At 53.9% G+C, this 18,273-nt stretch overlaps 7 protein-coding genes across 7 annotated transcripts; 3 read left to right on the forward strand and 4 right to left on the reverse strand.

Annotated features, from left to right (window-relative positions):
• Positions 1–233: 233 nt before the first annotated feature.
• On the reverse strand, positions 234–3,216 carry HD553DRAFT_320922 (uncharacterized protein). The gene is made up of 8 exons (XM_046181191.1): positions 2,466–3,216; positions 1,224–2,387; positions 1,098–1,155; positions 956–1,020; positions 869–882; positions 699–804; positions 615–628; positions 234–545 (listed from the first exon to the last, which is right to left on the reverse strand). Exons 1-8 carry the CDS (start codon positions 2,995–2,997, stop codon positions 381–383), a joined length of 2,118 nt encoding a protein of 705 aa, XP_046032382.1. The 5' UTR covers positions 2,998–3,216; the 3' UTR covers positions 234–380.
• Positions 3,217–3,485: 269 nt separating this feature from the next.
• Positions 3,486–6,301, reverse strand: HD553DRAFT_320924 (putative transporter). The gene is made up of 13 exons (XM_046181192.1): positions 5,797–6,301; positions 5,667–5,720; positions 5,446–5,596; positions 5,268–5,379; positions 5,070–5,207; positions 4,943–4,997; positions 4,765–4,866; positions 4,634–4,704; positions 4,512–4,560; positions 4,277–4,435; positions 4,170–4,202; positions 4,026–4,106; positions 3,486–3,961 (listed from the first exon to the last, which is right to left on the reverse strand). The coding sequence occupies exons 1-13, from the start codon at positions 5,974–5,976 to the stop codon at positions 3,860–3,862; spliced, it is 1,287 nt and encodes a 428-aa protein (XP_046032383.1). The 5' UTR covers positions 5,977–6,301; the 3' UTR covers positions 3,486–3,859.
• Positions 6,302–6,965: 664 nt separating this feature from the next.
• Positions 6,966–7,391, forward strand: HD553DRAFT_320926 (uncharacterized protein). Its single transcript, XM_046181193.1, has one exon. It carries the CDS (start codon positions 7,042–7,044, stop codon positions 7,381–7,383), a length of 342 nt encoding a protein of 113 aa, XP_046032384.1. The 5' UTR covers positions 6,966–7,041; the 3' UTR covers positions 7,384–7,391.
• Positions 7,392–7,412: 21 nt separating this feature from the next.
• Positions 7,413–9,232, reverse strand: HD553DRAFT_320927 (galactose mutarotase-like domain-containing protein). The gene is made up of 9 exons (XM_046181194.1): positions 9,094–9,232; positions 8,995–9,014; positions 8,838–8,928; positions 8,737–8,763; positions 8,571–8,663; positions 8,429–8,480; positions 7,978–8,362; positions 7,820–7,903; positions 7,413–7,739 (listed from the first exon to the last, which is right to left on the reverse strand). Exons 1-9 carry the CDS (start codon positions 9,139–9,141, stop codon positions 7,577–7,579), a joined length of 963 nt encoding a protein of 320 aa, XP_046032385.1. The 5' UTR covers positions 9,142–9,232; the 3' UTR covers positions 7,413–7,576.
• Positions 9,233–10,063: 831 nt separating this feature from the next.
• On the reverse strand, positions 10,064–12,073 carry HD553DRAFT_278683 (general substrate transporter; the record flags this gene model as incomplete). The annotated part of the gene is made up of 10 exons (XM_046178064.1): positions 10,064–10,180; positions 10,237–10,298; positions 10,357–10,414; positions 10,475–10,569; positions 10,640–10,914; positions 10,979–11,016; positions 11,079–11,405; positions 11,474–11,689; positions 11,765–11,955; positions 12,025–12,073. Coding segments are annotated over 10 exons (1,428 nt in total), but the record flags the coding sequence as incomplete, so codon positions are not given.
• Positions 12,074–12,614: 541 nt separating this feature from the next.
• On the forward strand, positions 12,615–15,872 carry HD553DRAFT_320934 (fungal-specific transcription factor domain-containing protein). Its single transcript, XM_046181195.1, has 12 exons — positions 12,615–12,813; positions 12,907–12,928; positions 13,019–13,026; positions 13,100–13,136; positions 13,197–13,330; positions 13,398–13,755; positions 13,825–13,936; positions 13,997–14,366; positions 14,428–14,657; positions 14,721–15,081; positions 15,146–15,462; positions 15,529–15,872. The coding sequence occupies exons 1-12, from the start codon at positions 12,775–12,777 to the stop codon at positions 15,722–15,724; spliced, it is 2,184 nt and encodes a 727-aa protein (XP_046032387.1). The 5' UTR covers positions 12,615–12,774; the 3' UTR covers positions 15,725–15,872.
• A 457-nt stretch (positions 15,873–16,329) lies between these two features.
• On the forward strand, positions 16,330–18,181 carry HD553DRAFT_301984 (glycoside hydrolase superfamily; the record flags this gene model as incomplete). The annotated part of the gene is made up of 2 exons (XM_046178679.1): positions 16,330–16,645; positions 16,718–18,181. The coding sequence occupies 2 exons, from the start codon at positions 16,330–16,332 to the stop codon at positions 18,106–18,108; spliced, it is 1,707 nt and encodes a 568-aa protein (XP_046032388.1). The 3' UTR covers positions 18,109–18,181.
• Between the last annotated feature and the right edge of the window lie 92 nt (positions 18,182–18,273).

The raw sequence follows: 18,273 nt of genomic DNA on the forward strand, positions 1-18,273 counted from the left end.
AATGGGCCGCCTGGCTGGCCCATTATAGTAGACGCAGCGTGCTAACATCACCCCCTGCGAATCGTCACTTCCTAGGCGAGCTGTTTGTTCAGCTGAGGACGCTGTTCGGGAATTGCTGCTAAGCGCGCCAAGCCCACCTACGCCATCGTCTCCCATCGGTGAAACGCCACAATTCTCTCGGGGTAGAATCGCAACGCGTACAAGTGTCTTGCGAGATTGAGAGCCGTATCAAGCAGTACTGGATCCTCAATGAATAGACGCCGACGGATCCGAGTGTATTGTACAACAATGAGCGTACGCCGCCAGGTTCTATGTCCCACATGCCCCACCGTAGTCAATCGCGGTCAGACCGTATTGATTCTAAATCACATAGGGCAATATTACAAGCCGACCTGAGCGTGTTCGAACTTGCACTTCTCCTCTAATTTACATCCTGCCTCGGTAGCCCAAAACGCACACGTCTTCTTGGGCTGAGCCGGCTTATCTTCCATGTAATGGGCGAAGTGACATTGATCGCCGGCGACGCATGTACCGGTTTGGAAGTGCTGGATAGAGAGGTAGGCAAAGATTCAGCTTGTCATCCTGCGAGAGAAGTAACAGGGTCGGCGACTTACACGACAAGGCCGAGCTACGGAGATCAAGAAAGAAGTCATCTCGTTAGTCAACACGGCGCAAAATCGATGTCGACTATCACTCACTCCTCCAGGGTCTAGGCCGGACCGCTAACGGTGCCCCGAAGGGTACAACTCGAATGTGTAAGAACGGGCAAGCCTGAGCTCTGCATCCTTCGCTCGTGTTGAAAAACTGTTTGTACGTAGACAAGCGGGTTAGGGGCCGAGATTCAGGAATTACAGTGGCGAAGACGTACTTTGCAAGGCAATTCTGACAAGCGAGAACGACGTAATCGCCCAGAGGTCAGTAACATAGCGCTGACTTGTTGCTCGGAGGCACTCACTATTGACCGACTTTTCGTCTTTAGGTTCGGGCGCAGGGAGACCCTTGTTGGACGGATCGTGCAGGCTGCGACGGAGTCGGACGAGAAACGTCTGAAATCAGTCGCCGAGAATGCCAGGAAAACGCGATTCCGTCATACTGACTATGAGCATGAATCGCCCCTGGGGCAGTCGCCCGAAGCGTAAAACTTGCACGGTTTGGCTGTACGCAGTCCAGGATGTCAGCTTTACGAACTCAGACCGTCGACCGATGACGCCAACCGGACTCACTCCGGTAGTTCATCTTGGCCTGAACCTCTTGCGGCGGCAACTTTCCACCCTTGACCATCCTAGCCAGCTTCTGCGCGACGAGCTTTCTGGCTTCTTGTTCCAAATCCTTGCCTTGCGGGCCGACCTTGCTCGGGTCCTTGAGGATGGCGTCCCAAGTCGCGCTCACAGCTTGCGGGTAGAGACGTTCGATGGGCCAGGGGTAAGCGCCAAAGTCATGGACGGGTTGGATATAAGGCGGGAGGACGAGGTGAGGCTCGTTGGCGTAATCCGTACGGACCGCATCGTTCGAAGGTTCGTGGATGCGGATGTGATCGGTGGGCTGTTCAGGACGAGACGGTTCGACCGCTTCTTCCGGTCCATCCGAGTCGCTCGCCCTGGCTTCCGCTTCCTCGGCATCGTCATCGACGTGGTGATACGGGGTACCAGGCGAGTCGGTGGAAAAGGTATACGCAGAGATCGGCAGGTCGGGCGAAACGCCCTGGACGGCGCTGTTGGGAGCCAGCATACGGGGCGGACCGAGCTGCCAGGCCGACCTTGGTGGGATCGAAGCGTATTGCGTAGCCGGGGAAGGTGCTTCATCGGAGACCCTCAACCCTTCAAGCTTGGTAGAAAGAGACTCGGAGATGGTCTCTACGAGCTTGCCAGCGATATCTCGGAAGTCGGGTTTGGTACCTGTGGCGGGGTTGCTGACCGTAAGACCATCGTCACGGGTCCAACGAAGGTCGGGGACGATGATGTTGGACCCGTTGAATGATTTCGGGCGAGATCCGTTAAGCGAGGTAGAGGAGTTTTCCGTAGTCAATCCTGGTCTTTCCGCAAGCTTGAGGCTCGACTTGTTCTCTCCATCTTCCGCAGGTGCAGGCTTGACGTCGTGCAAGAACGAGCAAAACTCGCCATAAGGACATTCGCCCTTGGCCTCCCAGTCGCGGCATTTGACGGTGCGGTACTTTTCCTTGCTGTGCTTCGAGCCCGGTCCGGATCCTCCCCCACTCATGGGAAACTGTTCTACCAGTTCAACCACGTCGGTGGATCCGCCGATGGCCTTTGCGAACGAGGCCGTTTGAGGAGTGGGGATGGGCGAGCTTGGGTCGAACTCGTGGACGAAACGGCAAGGTCGAGAGGTGCATGTCAAACCGGGTGTATGGTAGAACTTGCAGAGGATGACTGTGAAGCAGGCGTATAGACTGTTTGTTAGCAAACGGAGCAAGCATACAGTAACAAGGGAAAGAATTCGCTACTCACTGTCTTTCCTGACTTCGGCATCAGGTTCGGTAGTCTCGGCACCAGCCATCCTCATCGCCTTTTCCATCTCGTTACGGAGATAATCCACCTCGACGGTTCTGCTAGTTCTCAACCCAGAAGTCTTGAGAGGCGAGCCAAGTCCTCGTTCCTCGGCAGACTTGGCTGAGGCGGCAGAGACAGCGTGCGAGGATCCAGTCTTCGGAGATGGAGACGCATCGTTGCCGGCCTGCGGGCTGAGAGGCAAGGTGGTTCGAACGGTGACGGTACTGATACCTCGCTGTTGAGCAAAGTTGGCGGCGGCAGACTTGGGAGGAGGCAGATGACTGTTCGAATTGCGTTTCCTTCGAGCTTCACTGCCGATGATACCTGGAGCACCTGTCAACGGAGCCGGGTCCAGGGAGAGCTTCCTGCGAGCCGAGATGATCCCCGTAGACGTGGCGATGGGTCTTTCAATACCAGACGCTCGAGAGGGAGAGAGCGGGACTTGGATGGGAGAAGGACGAGCCTTTCGACGAGGCGATTCGGTCGTCATGGCGTTTGTTCTCGTTGTTCTTGCGATATGAAGGGAACGATCTTGGCCCTCCGTCGATGGACCACTAGGATATAATCGTCGTTTCGTGCGGCGAAGGACATTCCGACAGGCGAGAAGTAGATCGATAGCGGCTCTATGGGAGGAGTGACGAAGGTATATGAACAGGAAGCGACGTCGGGAGATCACAGAGTTTTCCCAAGAGAAGCGAGCAGGTACCGTAATTCGACTGAGATGGGCGAACAAAAGAGAGGTCGATCAAAGAAGATCGGTGGGTTTCCCTTTGTTCTGCCCTCGAACCGAGGTGTCGAAGCGGAGATTCGTCTTGGGTGCGAGTCCGCTTCGAAACGAGCGCGATGTCGGCCTTGTCCGCTTCGACATACTGCGATATACTTCGAGGCTCTTCGAAGGGGACAGCTCTGGCTTCGACAAATCTGAGACGTGGATCGAGCAGGGATCGAAGTGCCGAAGATCACGGTTCGTGTTACGTCCTTTGGAGTATTAATATTCGGTTTCGTGATCACTCATATTCCCTAATACATATGTCTGTCTGGCTACTACGCTCTCAGCGTTGGCACAACTGGCATCTCGCCCTTGACCACATCATCCGGCTTTTCCTCGTCGTCCTGACTACCATCTCTGACTGAGTCCGCCGGTTCCTGTGTGATGATAGCAGCGATCGATGCGGCGGGACGACGTAAAGAAAGCCATTTGAAAGCCAACGTGAACAAGATACAGGCGATAGCCATTCCCAAGGCGGCCTTGTAGCCGATGGGGTAGAGCGGGGCGTATTTCGCCGGATAGAACACAACTGCAAAGAGATAGGGTCAGTCGCGACATGAAAGTTTGTGGCGCTAGGGAAGTACTAACTGGACATCCAAGCGGACATGGGAAAGACAAACGTGACCGCCAGACCGATCACGATTCCTCGCTCCTCGGGTGTCCTGAAGAATTCTGACATCCATGCCTGCGTCCGAGAAGACGAATCAGTTTCGGTCGAGGTATCGTCCAGTTTGTTTTGCACAACTCACAATGAGTATTGGTCCAACAGCGCACGAGCAGAACAGCAAGAAGAATGCGACCATCTTGGTAGCGAAAGCTTGAGGCCAGACCTACGGGCGTGGAGTCCTGTCGTCAGCATGAGATATCAATCTTACCCCGATGACGGTACCTACTACCAGAATGATGACTCCGATGAGCAAGGACGTCTTCGAAATGGAAAAATGCGAATGATCAACGTCTAGTCTCTTGATGAAAGCGTAATTCGAGCTCCTTGTCTCACCTCTTGAACGAGAATCCAAGTGGTATGCCAACCAGTGACCGAGTGCAAGTACGCAAACATCAACATGGCGACCAGCATCAAGGCATAGGCTGGGATGCTGATAGCGTTGATCTCGGCCACGTCGAAGCGCTTGGTCCCATCGCCGTTCTTGACGGATTTCTATCGGGACGGAGAGAAGAAATGGAGCTGATCGGCATGCATTTCCGCAGAGGTTACGGTGCGAGAGGAAACTCACCAAGAAGAGAATAAACCATCCGTTCGAGTCCTGACTCCAACTCCATGTACTGCGAACTCAGGTATAGTCGAGTTTAGCGCCGCCATTAAGTTGAAAGTCTCCTTCGCAGCGACGGTTCTCACCTGTAGGCAAAGACGAAAGCATACGTGACCGGGTTCTTGAATATGCTCTTGACAAAGGCCCACGAGTAACGCTAGTGATCGTTGAGACGTTAGAGAGTTTTCGATTCTGCTCGCATCTTCGCGATACTCACTGTGGAAGGCAATCGTTCTGCGCGATCCATGCGAGCCCTCGCGATTTTGTTCTCTTGCTCCGACATCCAGAAGATCTTGGTAGTTCCCGGGGCATCGGGAACCTGCATGACGAGCTCGGTCAGTCCCGATGAACAAGCAAAGTTCATTCATATGTATCGACCTCAGACATAGACGTACCATGAGGTAGCCCGCAGCAGCCACGATGAACGTCATGATGGCGTTGAAGATGAAACTGGTAAAGTGGCGAGAAAGACGAGTTTCAGCTAGGCAGCTCGGAGGAAAGCTATAACACACGACCACTCACAGCCAACGCCATCCGGAGAGACCGGATCGTCCATCCAACGTCTTGGACAGACTGGCCTGCATTGCCGAAACGAACATGGCCGAGACAGGGTAGGAAGCGCTGAAGATTACGATCCTCGCTCCGACCTCTCTGGGTGTACTACAGGGGCGATGTCAGCGCCAGCGCTCTTGAGGATAGACCGCGGGCAAGAGAACTCACTACCAGTTGCACAGGATGGAGATGATACCGGGATACGAGCTGGCCTCGAAGACACCGATGAAGAACCTCAGAGCGTACATCATGCGGACGTCGTGAGCGGCGGCCATCAAGGCTGAGAAATGGGGGGATCTGTATCAGCGTTGTATACGATAACAGCGCCCACATAGGAAAAACTCACCTGTCATGAGACCCCAAGCCATCTCCATCGAAGGCAACCACCAGTTCGGCCGAACCTTGGTCAAGATGATCTGACACGGTAGGAGGAAGATGGCGTAACCGATTCGATAGTAGATGTCAAGGAAGTTCAGTTCGTTTCCGGTCATGTTGAGCTACGAGGCAGGAAAGGATAATATCAGTGGACTGAGTTACAGGGCTTGCAAGTCGGTCGAAAAGGCCTACCTCTTCCTTCATTCCAGATGCGTAGGCCGTTTTGTAGTTGGTGCCGTCGATCATCTGTTATAGCAGGTTAGAAACAACGATAGGTTAGCGGTGCGTGTCGATCGAAAAGGGACGCCCGACCTGAACCCACCTTCAAGAGGTAGGCGAAGAATGCCCAAGTCACCAGAATCCAGTCCAGCTTGCGTACGAAGCGTTTCTCTTTTCGCTCATCGACTAGCCCTGCTTCCTCGGAGGACGCATAGTCATGGGTGTCGTCCGCTGGGTGAACCGAGCGTTGCAAGCTGTCGTTCCGTTTGCCGAAGCCGAGCATGTTGAATGGCTCTTGCACAGGCCGACGATGGTGATGTGCAGAGTCATTCTGTACTACGGCGATTTCGTTATCAGATAGCGATCTCCGGGCGGTTACCTCTTATACTACAGGAAGATATCGGACCGTCATCAGATCTTCACAGATTTTTCGTGTGCGACCTCTTCGCTTTCGTTTGGCGGGACCATATTTGCTTCCGTTTCTTTGCCAAGAATGAAAAGCGCTGTTGGTTTCCCGCCTACCTCACCGGGACCTGATCGACCTTCGTCGCTATCTGATTAGCAGCCAATGACGAGTGGACTGTTGTCGGGTGGACAATAGATTAAACTCTCACAGCTTCCATAGAGAGGGAAAGAATTTGGTATTTTAGGGATGGAAGGTTGTCAACTCGCAAGAGATGGAACGATCGGGTCCGGACACGTCCGAAAGGTCGCCGAACCGAAGCGTGCCAAGACCGGTTCGAAGCGCGGTCGCGCTTCTAGCTCTGGTCAGCGATTGCACGCCGAAATGTGGACGACCTCTCGATATCGTTGAATTGGAGCGCTTTCCCAAGAAGGAGATCATGTTTGCTAGACAGGTCCTTCGAATGAATTGTCCTTGGTGTAAGAACCACCTGGAAGTTGATATCATGTAGTGACAGGGAATGCGAGGGAGGCTGGTACGATCCGACCTTTAGCTTGATGGCACGGAGCAATGACGGACCGAAGTCCCAGCGAAGCCCGATCGACCGGCAATTCATATAACCAACAACTGACATGAAGACGTTTCGCTTTGCCCTTTGATTTCGTCCCCACGCTCCTGCAAACTACGCTTACGCAAACCTCGACTGAGCATCTGACCACACAATATCACATCTTCCGAGCCACCAACATGTCCCTCTTCGGCCCGCAACGTCGTATCGTCACGAGCCATGGCCCTGTGCAAGGCGAAACCCAAGAACCGCCTGTGATCGTACATACCGACGAGATCGCTCCACGAGCCGTTCGAACTCCCGAAAACCCAACCGGTCCCGAAGCATGGATTGCCCCTATCTGGACCAACACTCATCCAGCTATCAACACGTACGGGATGGAGAGAGACGAAGCGGACGAGGCTCAAGGCCGATTGGTCATCCCCGGTGGCAGCAATCTGCAGGTGACCGACCTCGCACCGAACGTCGCTGTAGGGATGCATCGAACCCCCTCGATCGACTACAACATTATCGTAAAAGGCGAGGCCACGTTGATTACCCCGGATAGGAACGGCGGTACGGCGGAGACCCTGGCCAAACCAGGAGACGTCGTCGTACAACGGGGGACCTTGCATGCTTGGCGAGCGGGTCCGGAAGGAGTACGGTGGATTTGCGTGTTGATATCTGCCGAGCGTGTCAAGGGAGAGGACGGGAAAGAGTTGCCTGATGTGGCCCTTTAGGCCGGGAGGATCGAAGGGATCTAAGGTATCATAATCATGTTGACCGGCTACGGAGCATGTTGCACGATGCGATGTCATGCATATGGTGGGACGATTCATCACTAACGAGATTCGGTTCTCGGATGTTCCGGATACATCAATGGAATTTCGCAGTCTATCGCGGTGCGATTCAGCGCTGTGAGCAAGCCACATCCTACTCGATTCTCAAAACCTGCTGCATCAAGAGCTCCTGACCGGGCTGCAAGGTGTGGTGACCGTCGACCCGGCCAGGCTCGAGGCAGACGTAACGCTTCTCGCCGCCCTCTTCCATGTCGGCGATCTTGGCAGCACCTTCAGCCGGGTTCCACGTGGTGATGCTGAAGGGCGAAAAGGAAGGTCAAGGTCAGCATATTGAACATAGCTCCTACCACAGGATAATAAAGGTTTCGAAGCTTACTCTGGCATCTCGACCGAGTGCACGGTCAACTTGTCCTGTCCGTCGACGAGGACGATGTCGTCCTTGCCCTTGCCGTAGTAGACTCTGCCATCAATTCGTTAAACGATGTTGTCAGCCTCGGAAAAGAATTCCCTCTTTCAGTGACGTCTTTGACTCACCGGTCAACGGCCTGATCAAACTTGAGATCTCCACCCTCCCAGACCTCCTTCGAGCCGCCCTTGATCTTGTCGACATAGTTCAAGCCGCTTCGGAGTCCCTGGGCCTTGACGGTGCTCGAGTCCGAGACGGCGAGGTAGGTATGGAAGAGAGTCTGGAACCTCAATCCCTTGTCCTGAGGCTTGGACTCCGAGCCGGTAACAGCGGTGGGCAAGGCCGAAGTCACGGCGTCCGAGACGGTTTGAGCAGCGGCGAGGAGAGAGTCCTTGGCGGACGGGTTCACGACGTGGAGGTCGGTCGAGAGTTCGTGCTTGGTCAGGGTAACGACGTAGGACAGGTGGAACGGGTAAGGGAAGATGCTGATGATCGAAGGGGTAGGGTCGAGGGCTAACAGGCGGTGATGAACCGGATGTCAGCTCGAGCGGGGCTGGCTCTACAACTACCAATACTCACTGAACCTGACTGAGACGCCTTCGGGTCGGTCCATGACGACGCTGTCGAGGGTCTATCACAGTCGAACATATAGATACATCGCAATATCAGCTTGTGTTTCAACGTCGAGAGCACAATCCACTTCGCATCTGATCGAACTCACCCAAGTCTGGTTCCTGGCAAACCCATGCTGAGCGAGCTTCGAGTGATAGACCAAGGTCTCGTCGTCGGCAGAAGGAGGAGGACCGAAGTTGGGCTGCAGGGTACCAAGCATTGATATCAGTACAAGGTCCCGATAGTAGAATTAACGGGTCGGAGACGCAACTCACCCAGCAGATGGGGATTCCTCCTCGGATCTTAGGGTTGAGAGGTCAATGAGCAACAAGATGATCATTCTGAGGATCCAACCGACAGGAGGAGTGCGACTCACAGCCTTGGAACCATCAAGAGCGGCCTTGCTGCTCAGAAACAGCCTCTCCTTTCCTCCAGCGATCCACGAAGTCAAGGTAGCGCCGTAGTAGCTACAAAACGGACGATAAGTAATGGTTACCAGCTTGTATTATCGATCTCAAGAAGCAGTGACGAACTAGATCTCGGCAGACTCTCCCTGTATCCACAAGAAAAGGTTAAAGTCCTTCATCAACATCCGGAACGCTACTCGGCCTCATCCACGACCCCAGACTGACCGAAGGAAGCGAAAGCTTGACGATACTGGATCCTTTTTCAACGGGCATGATGTGAGCTTGCTCTCCGAGTGGTTTGGATGCTAAGGTGGTTATCCGAGCGAGATCTGGTTGGTAAGTTTGACCATATAATTATCGCTTTGACGGCCTGCGGCTCGCTGTAATCGAGCTTCCCATTCCTCGATCGATTCCCCCCACGTCATCATCGACTCTCGGATCCGAAGCGTCGATCGAGGCGCGCACTCGCGCTTCTAGATCGTGCGAAGCGGGGCTCACCGGGCATGTCCGAAGGTTCGAAACCGCAGCGACGAAAGTCAATGCAATGCCATCTTTCGCACTCGATACGTGAAGGATCAAGAGAGATCCACCAGTCTTCCGAGCTCCTACTCACCCCAGTCTACGGATGTAACGAAGCGATCATGAAGCGCATTGAAACCTACTGGCTTCAAAACCCGCTGCCTTTCTCGATCGCGAAGCTGGGAAGACCATTCACAGAAGCAGCCAACAACAAACGGATCCTCGCTCTAGCCTACCTGGCTTCGTATCACTCCAGCTCATCCCTCGTGTGTTGCAAGAGTAGGGCGATAGAAAGCCTCGGATCACCTGCCAATTGATCTTTCCCACCACGACCCAAGTCTGTGACGGGTTCGGACAACGCACTCGAGTGTTGCGAAGCAATACCACTTCGAGATCGTCCTAAGAGAAGGGTGATGAACCGAAACCTTTCGAGGGCGATCTGGTAACCGAATGAACTCTCACAAAGTCTCCACCGCACTATCTCAATCGCCCGTTTCATGAGGAATACGATCGCGGCCGTTGACCATCAGAAACTACGCCCGACAACAACGCTAGAAGACGTAGAGGATATCAATATATCAACGATATAAACACAAGATCGACGTGATGGATATCCCGGAATACAAGGACACGCATTCTTCAAACGCTTCGGGCTTCATTCTCAAGCCAACCTATCCTACTCTCCTTGTTGCTCCCTCGCCAACTGCACCGCCGTCTTGGTCTGCGCAAACTTGCGGCACGAGATGCCCCGCTCGAACAGCTCGTCCAACTCGGAACTGGACCTCCCTTTGGTCTGATGGAACGCAAAGTCAGGATCTTTCAAGAATGATTGTAGCGATGGGGACGGACCTCGGGTACATAGAAGTAGGATACGACCACGAAGATGGCGGTCAGACCACCGAAGAAGAAGCCTAATTGGTCGCACGTCATCAGCATCGAGATTGATTCTTTTGGACGAGAGCGACGGACCGATATAAAGACCCCATCCGGCTTGTTGGTCGGACAACATGATCGGTACAGTATAGGACTGCGAGTATGCTCGGTTTATCAGCCAGTGGTCTTTCCGGAGAGTCGTACACGGACTCACAAACACGATCTGAATGAGCGACGAGAGCAGGGTCGCAAACGCCGCTGTCTTGCTCCTGAGCCCCGAGGTTGACACTTCGCCCACGAAGATCCAGCCTGCAGTACAAGTTGAGGTTATCGACTCAGTCTTCAGGCGTCGTACGATCGGAAACCAAGGCGGACATACCGATCGGAGCCAACGACAGGGCATAGGAATACACCCAGACACAGCTCAAGGCGATCAAGGCACTTCCAACGGACCCACTTTGGCTCGTGATAGTCCCCAAAGCGCCGATGCAGATTACGCAAATGCCGCATGCCGTCGACCCGAACAAGACCAGCGATCGACGTCCAGCGCGTTCTACCAGGTAGAACGAGCATAGGATGCCGAACAATAGCACGGCGTAAACGATCAAGTTGGCGGTGAAGACATCGTCGAGACCAACGATCTGGAAAAAGTAGCTGCGGGGCGAGCCAGTCGAGGTTACAATTCAGTTCGCAAGGAGTCGGCCCTGTGTGGACTTACGTAGCGTAACCCAATACGAGAGGAACGCCGACAAAGCTCTGTCGGGATTGGAGTGTCAGCTTTCACCCGCCAAGTTGTCCCACCGCCATTCATGCCTTACCTGAATGCACAGGGGCAATGCCGAGATCAAACTTCTTTTGAGATTGGTCCCCTTGAGCACGAGCAACCACTGGCTCGACTTGTTGCCGTCGCCCTCGAGGATTCTGTCCGACTCGCTGATCTCCCGTTGCAATACCGCGTATTCGTGCTCGAGATCGTAGCCTTCCACGTTACCGATGAGGAAACGTAAACTCTTCTTGGCCTTGTCGTGGTAGCCTTTACGGCTCAGCCATACCGGCGATTCGGGGAGGATGATACAAGGAACCAACCAGATTCCGAGTAGGACGAATTCCGAGTAGAACGCGTGTCGAAACGCCCAAGGATTGGTCTGCGATGGGGTACTCCTGATCAACATGTCTCTCCTCTCATCAAGAATCGTAGAACGTCGTACCGTACCTGGTTCAGAATCTGCAGACCGATCGCGGCAAACAACTGCCCCAGTGCGAACGAGAACGAGAATCCGGCGATCAATGCCCCGCGCAAGGGGGGTATCGAGATGTCGGTCAAGTAGGTGATCACACCGGTACCAATGTAGGCGGCTGCCAATCCAGAAAAGATTTTGGCCACGAGGAATACTGCCCAGTTCTTGGCGACAATCTCGATAATGATGGCCTATCGGTCCGCCAAACCGCGATTCCTCGTCAGACAAAGCGACGCTTTTTCTGGTGCAGTTATGCTCCTACTTACGATCAACATGCCTCCTGTCAGCAAGTAAAGGTTGATCTTGATTCCAAACCGGTCCGAGGTCAACGGAGACAAGGCTTGGAAGACGACCTGGGCGATGAATTGAGTTCCGCCCCAGAGCGAAACGTGGACCGCATTCAGAGCTTTGGCGCCGGTTACCGGATCCGTCTTGGTCCCAAATACGTCGATGAACCCTGCGAGAGTACCATGGTCCAAGTCGGTTGACACATCACAGAATCAGCAACTACAGCAATAGCACTCACCTGGATTAGCAATGATCGATCCCGGAATACTGATCGTGAAACCGAGGTACCTGCGAAGCGCCAAGACGAAACCAGGTCCGATTATCCTCTGAAACCATCGGGTTTGCGCGCGCGCGCTCGACCCACATTCCAGCGATGGTGACGCTCAGGCCCCAAAGATACAATCTCCAGAACTTCTTGACGGCTTGTATCGAAGACAAATGATTGAATCTCGATATCGGACCTTCATGACCGTTTCCCGTGCTGGAAACATCGAAAGTGACGAGTCCGCCTCCTCCGGCCACCGCCGTTTCAAAGTGCTCGTCCGTCCCCTTGAAGTCGACCTTGTCGGGTTCGTCAAATTGAGACATCGCTAGTCGAGCCGTTAAGCGAATTGATAGTTGATAGTAGCAGTAGCAGGAGTATCCGAGTTGAGTAGGTGAGAGCGTCGAGCAAGTATGGACGTGGTTTCCCGGTTTCGATCGGCCATCGGTCTTTATAAGCTGTTCATTTCGATGAATTCGGCTCCGTGCCGCGCAAGCGAGAAAGGCAGCAAGCTTATGCCCGGGATCCGTTCGGAGCCCGTGTTGAACCTGGAAACGGACACTTGGCGATGCCCCACAGCAGCGAGAGGGTGGGATCAGGATACAAAGAGGCAAAGAGCTAGCTAGTCAGCTAGTCAATACCCCAGACCGCACGATTGACGATGCGATTGATCATCTCGGACCCCGGATCGGAGACCCACAGCTACTCAACCGGAGCACCGAGATCATGTCTAAGCAGAAGGAAAGCGGACCGATTCGGATTCAGGTGCGACATTTTCTCTGTTCCTTTCTGCAGTCCAGAATCCAGCAAGGCTTCAGGACCGGAGCTCACTTCGAACTTGTCTCATCGAAACTTCAGAGAGCCTGTGATGAATGCAGACGTGAGTCCAGAGACTTTCGGCCGGCGTCCTACTCCGTATGCGATGTCTGGCTTACGCTTTGTTATCTCGGGCCGTCATGGGGACGATCAGGAAGAAAGGTCAGTATCGGCGAGTATAGCCTAGACCCTTTTCCCAAACGAGCTGACGGTATGGTCGACTGTGCCTCCTCAGATCCGATGCGATGGCTACCAAGACAAGAAACGACAAGGTGAGTCTTGCAACCTTTGAAAGTAGACCCCTCTCTGAAGCGATGACTCCGATTTTACAGTTTGTACACATTGCAGAGACTTTGAGCTCGCTTGCAACTACCTTGGATCAGCTGCAATCAAGCGGACAACACCTGCTGGCTACACCGAAGCTTTAGAAAAGCAGATCAAGTTGCTATCGGCTGAATTTCAACGAGTTCGTGGTTGCGAATGGCGAGCTGTAGTGGTCAAGCAGTCGACTGACATGTAGGACCGACTTGCAGCTACACCCCGACCTTGATCTGTCCCACGTCGTCGGTCCGAAATTGGACCGTCGTAGCTTCGACAAACAGGCTTTCGCATCTCGGATCAAGCAGATTGAGAGGTCTTCCACAGCTGCCGCTCATACCCCTGGCAACAGCAAACACGCCTCATTGCCGGACATAGCTATCTCCACAAATGACGATGCCACCCCGGAAGATATGGTGATGCCTTGGGAGTCTCATTCTGGCGGATCGGAACAAGACATGTCGGACCAGGAAGAGGATGCATTAGCACTCGAGGATGACGAGAAATTGATGGTAGAGATCTCGCACCTAGACCAGATCGAAGGGGATCCTTATCGATACCTGGGTCGGTCTTGTGAGTTCTGAGGTCGTAGTCAGCTTCGAGCGGCCATAGTATCGACATTGATGGTCGTCGTCCTCCCAGCCTTGCCTCGGCTTGCCATCATCGGCATGGCTCGGACCGCCCAGAACGGCGTCACACAGACCAGACAGAGACGAAATCCAGCCTATTGGAGCGCTACCCCTTGGCAGAGAAGGTAAGTTGGACAGGTTCTCAAACAGCGCTCGGATATCAGCTTACTATGATGCGCGAACAGCGTATCGCATATCTGCGTACATCCTCTTGACCACTCGACGTGGCCTCCATTAGACCTCGCACCTCGCTTGTTGAGAGCTTATTTCCAAAATCACAACAGCCTTCTTCCTATTCTGGCCGAGACGTCGTTCATCAGGGATTACGAAGCCGATCGGTGGAAGTACGACTCTACCTTTGCGAGGGTCTGCTTGATGGTCTTTGCGCTATCTTCGATCGTGGTGAAGGATGACGAGCGCGTGTTGTGGTCGTCAGCGAATTCTTCGGGACACGATCGTCATCACTCGGCTGGATGGAGCTATGCTGGAGAGGCCGTGAGGATGGGAAGGGGATCTTCGGATATCGCCCGACTAGAGGATATCCAGTTCGAAGCCGTATGTGCAGCCAGCTGACCGTCTTCACGCTTCCACCCGCTGAATCGCTCTTTTGCTGCAGTTGATGACATCGTTCTTGGCTCAGAATGGAGACACCTCGGCCGCTTGGCAACACGTTGGAACCGGTTTGCGCTACGCTGTCGACCTAGGCGTCCACGTACGAGCCGCTTTCATAAGGTTCAGGAACCCAGTCCTTTTCGAGCTACATACCCGCGTCTTCTGGGTCTTGACGTTTTGGGATAGGATTCTTAGCCCATTCTTTGGCAGACCGCTGGTCTTGTCACAGAACGAGTAAGTGCCAAGATACTGCTGTTTGAGCCAAGATCAAGCTGTTCTGACTGAAGCCATCTTCAGCTTCGACGTCGATCGCCCGACTGAAATTGATGATATCTACTGGAGACCCTTGAGTCTCGGTCAGCAACCTGAAGCCGTCATAAGCGACATCGTAGGCTTCAACGTCCTGCTCGACGTCACCGAGGTACTGGCTAGTCTCCAAGAGAAAGGCAAGAACCTAACAGCGCCGGGACATCGATCAGCTTCGAGAGCAGGTCAACAAGCAGTCTATCAAGCTTACGACGGTCTGGTCGCAAGGTGCTACGACCGGCTGGCAGAGATACAAGGGAGGTTGCCATCGCACTTACTATGGGATGAAGATCCGACCAGTCCGTGGTTCTTACAGCGCTGCTCAATACATGGCATCATCTCATACGCCCAGGCGAGTCCTCTTACCCGAGCATCCGCTCGAGAAGTCCACTGAATTTAATCTACGACTTTGACAGATTTCAATCGACTCGCCATATCCCGACTATACGAAACACCACGAATGGGCTGCGAGGCCGGAACTGCGCCGACGAGCCGTTCAGGCAGCCATGCGAGGAGTTGATATCAGTTTGAAGCAAGCTCAAGGCGAAAAGATCAACCACCTTACATGGGTCCCGCTTACAGCGTTCTCCTGCTTGCTGGCGGCGCAGATTCAATCCAATATGTCTGGTCCGATCCAAGATCGAGAAAGGGATGGATTGGACGAGGCTGTCGACAAGTGTCTGGATGCGTTCACCATGGCTCGCCGCTGGTGTGCTGGCTGGGGGAAGATACGGTACGTCGTTTACATTAGCCAAAGTCTAGTGGATACATGAAGGCTGACCGTATCTTCTTGCCGCAGCGATCTATTCCAAGGCTTTACAGCTGCCTTTAGGGATTCACAAGCGGGTCCATCGAACGTATCGGCGTCATCCAGTACAGCAACGATACCACCGGTATACCCTAGTCATCATCTAGCCGACGACCCCGAGATGGCTTTTCTGCTCGAACTCGCAGCGTTTTCGAACCCAACTTCCTTTTTACAAACCGAGTTGTAAAATATGCTAAGACGAAGCTTGCGCTTCGCGAGATCAAGATCCTAGGCTTGACGTCAGGCGACCGCAATGCGAACTCCCGCTGCAGAGAATCGTCTGGCTTGCCGAAGACAAGTTTCTCATAGGACAATGGTATGATAGATTGTGCTGCCGAAGTATGAACCAAAATGGGCCATGGTTCCGAGAGTGTTATTCGAATTCCTCTAACAGGGTCGAATGGCAAACATCGATACGCTGACGTGATTCCTCAAGACCTGCATCGCCGACAGCGCATCGTGCCAAGCTTCGGTAAGGAGGGTCCATGCAACTGCTACAGCTTCGACGGCTCGGCCCGTCGGTAGCGGAGAAATGAGAAATGCCTCATTCTTGTGTTGTGCTGATTGCGAGCGTTCGGCGTAAAGAACGGTCCGCTCGGCCTTCGTTGCCCGAGCGGACCCCGTCGGTTTCCCCGACGAGTCTTCCGCTGGCTGTGAGAGTCAAGTCGCACATGGATATATATAGAGAAGCATATGTCACTAGCTGTTGAAGCAGAACAGGACCACAAGCCTTGGTACCATAGCTGTGATCAGTCGCTTCTACTCTCCACAAGCTCCGGGACGATCGACATCATGCCACTCAACGACGCGCCAATACGTCTGCACAAGACATCGGAAGGAGGTCATCAGATTCTCCTTCGCAACGAGCCGTACCTCGTCATCGGCGCCGAAACGCACAATTCGAGCTTCTCCTCGTCAAAGTTTATGAGCGACAAGTGGGCACCGCTTCAGGCAGCCGGAATCAACACCATCCTCGGCGCAGTCTGCTGGGACCAGATCGAACAGACCGAAGGGCAATTCGACTTTGAGCACCTTGACGGCATCATCGAGCAAGCGCGGGACCGGAAGATGCACTTGATCCTGCTCTGGTTCGGATCGTTCAAGAATGGTACGTCATTGACATACGCTTGCCTTTGACATGCTCGCGGCTGAAGAATTCAATCTTATCATGGCTATCCAGGACAATCGTCTTATGTGCCTACGTGGGTCAAGAAGGATCATCGACGCTTCCCGCGAGCGTTTATCAGAGACTCTACGTCCGGCAAGCTGAAGATGACCGAAGTATTGTCCGTATTCGATCGTTCGAACGTGGAAGCCGACAAGACCGCCTTCGTGCGTTTGATGCGCCATATACGGGACATCGACTCGGCGCACGGTACCGTGTTGATGGTGCAGGTCGAAAACGAGGTCGGGCTGCTGGGATCGTCGAGGGATCATGGGTCATCGGCGGATAAAGCGTTCAAGCAGGCCCCTCCCAGCGAAATGGTGGATCGACTGCGTTCCGACCGTGACAATCTGAACCCGACGCTCCTCTCGTCGCTCCATCACTTTCTCAGCCTTCCGGCCACCGCCCGGCCGGCGAACTGGTCTGAGACATTCGGAACGTCGTTGAAGGCGGACGAAGTATTCATGGCGTACCATTACGCTCGTTATGTCAACGAGATCGCGGCTGCAGGCAAGGAGGCATACCAGCTGCCCATGTTCGTCAACGTCTGGCTCTCTTCGATTGACATGGATCGCGATATTCAGCTTCCTACCTTCATGACCGCTGGAGGTGGTGGCCATCCGGGATTTTATCCTTCAGGGGGACCAGTGATTGACGTTCTGGACATCTGGCAACTCTTCGCGCCTTCGATCGATTTCGTAGCGCCCGACATCTACCTGCAGGTCTACGCAAAAATCCTGGCGCATTATCGACACCGAAACCAGCCGTTGATGATTCCCGAACAGAGACGAGACGAGCATGGCTTGAGGCGGCTCTGGGAAGCGTATGGTTCGCACGGGGCTCTATACGCTTCTCCATTCGGTATCGATACGTTCCCGGACGCCGAGCGCGACCTCCTCGTCGAACACTTCGGTCTTCTCTCCAAGGTTCGCAAGTACTTGCTTGATATCCAGGCGGACCCGAAACGAGGGTTTGGGTTCTGTTTCGACGAACCGAAAGACGGCGAGACCTTTAACTCTGCGCCGAAACACATCGAGATGGGCAGCTGGAGACTCACGGTCACCCGAGGATTCAGCTTTGGGGATGTCCGTCCCGGGTACGGCATAATCTACCAGCTGTCCGAAGACCGATTCCTCCTCGTTGGAGGCGGATTCTCCGTCGGCTTTGAGAGTACGAAGTCGACTTCGCTCTTCTCGGGCATCGCTCGATTGTCAGAAGTTGACATTTCCGATCCGTCAACTGGCGAGCTGGTTGTCAATCGATGGATGAACGGCGACGAGACCGGGAGCGGGACGTCGGCACGAATGCCTAACTCGCAGTTGCCGCCGATGACAGTTCCCATCCCGATCGACACCCCGGCAGTTACGAGATTGGCCGTTTGTGAGGTTTATAGCCTGGAGGAGTGATCAACGAGATTAGACGATTACGATGTAGCTTTGATAGCCATTATGCCGTTCCGATTGGATCCTTCGATTGCAGAGTAGATGGCGAAACCTACACTTCCGATAACGATTCTAGGGTTAGGGGGTTAGGGGTTAGGGGTTAGGGGTTAGGGTTAGGGTTAGGGGTTA

The sequence above is a fragment of the Filobasidium floriforme genome, assembly GCF_021052385.1.
Source record: "Filobasidium floriforme strain CBS 6241 chromosome Unknown HD553scaffold_35, whole genome shotgun sequence".
Classification (NCBI taxonomy): domain Eukaryota; kingdom Fungi; phylum Basidiomycota; class Tremellomycetes; order Filobasidiales; family Filobasidiaceae; genus Filobasidium; species Filobasidium floriforme.

Excerpts from the sequence above, each read along its gene's own strand:
- HD553DRAFT_320922 (XM_046181191.1), bottom strand. The coding sequence starts at position 2,997 with ATGACGACCGAATCGCCTCGTCGAAAGGCTCGTCCTTCTCCCATCCAA. Across the intron at positions 1,156-1,223 it reads GGCCAAGATGAACTACCGGA|CCAAACCGTGCAAGTTTTAC; the intron begins GTGAGTCCGGTT and ends GACTGCGTACAG. Across the intron at positions 1,021-1,097 it reads AGGGGCGATTCATGCTCATA|CCTGCACGATCCGTCCAACA; the intron begins GTCAGTATGACG and ends ACTCCGTCGCAG.
- HD553DRAFT_320924 (XM_046181192.1), bottom strand. The coding sequence starts at position 5,976 with ATGCTCGGCTTCGGCAAACGGAACGACAGCTTGCAACGCTCGGTTCAC. Across the intron at positions 5,208-5,267 it reads TCCATCCTGTGCAACTGGTA|TACACCCAGAGAGGTCGGAG; the intron begins GTGAGTTCTCTT and ends TCGCCCCTGTAG. Across the intron at positions 3,962-4,025 it reads CTGTTGGACCAATACTCATT|GCATGGATGTCAGAATTCTT; the intron begins GTGAGTTGTGCA and ends TCTCGGACGCAG.
- HD553DRAFT_320926 (XM_046181193.1), top strand. The coding sequence starts at position 7,042 with ATGGAGAGAGACGAAGCGGACGAGGCTCAAGGCCGATTGGTCATCCCC.
- HD553DRAFT_320927 (XM_046181194.1), bottom strand. The coding sequence starts at position 9,141 with ATGCCCGTTGAAAAAGGATCCAGTATCGTCAAGCTTTCGCTTCCTTCG. Across the intron at positions 8,764-8,837 it reads CTCTTGATGGTTCCAAGGCT|ATCCGAGGAGGAATCCCCAT; the intron begins GTGAGTCGCACT and ends CTCAACCCTAAG. Across the intron at positions 8,481-8,570 it reads TTGCCAGGAACCAGACTTGG|ACCCTCGACAGCGTCGTCAT; the intron begins GTGAGTTCGATC and ends CGACTGTGATAG.
- HD553DRAFT_320934 (XM_046181195.1), top strand. The coding sequence starts at position 12,775 with ATGTCTAAGCAGAAGGAAAGCGGACCGATTCGGATTCAG. Across the intron at positions 12,814-12,906 it reads GCGGACCGATTCGGATTCAG|AGAGCCTGTGATGAATGCAG; the intron begins GTGCGACATTTT and ends TCGAAACTTCAG. Across the intron at positions 13,137-13,196 it reads CCAAGACAAGAAACGACAAG|TTTGTACACATTGCAGAGAC; the intron begins GTGAGTCTTGCA and ends CCGATTTTACAG.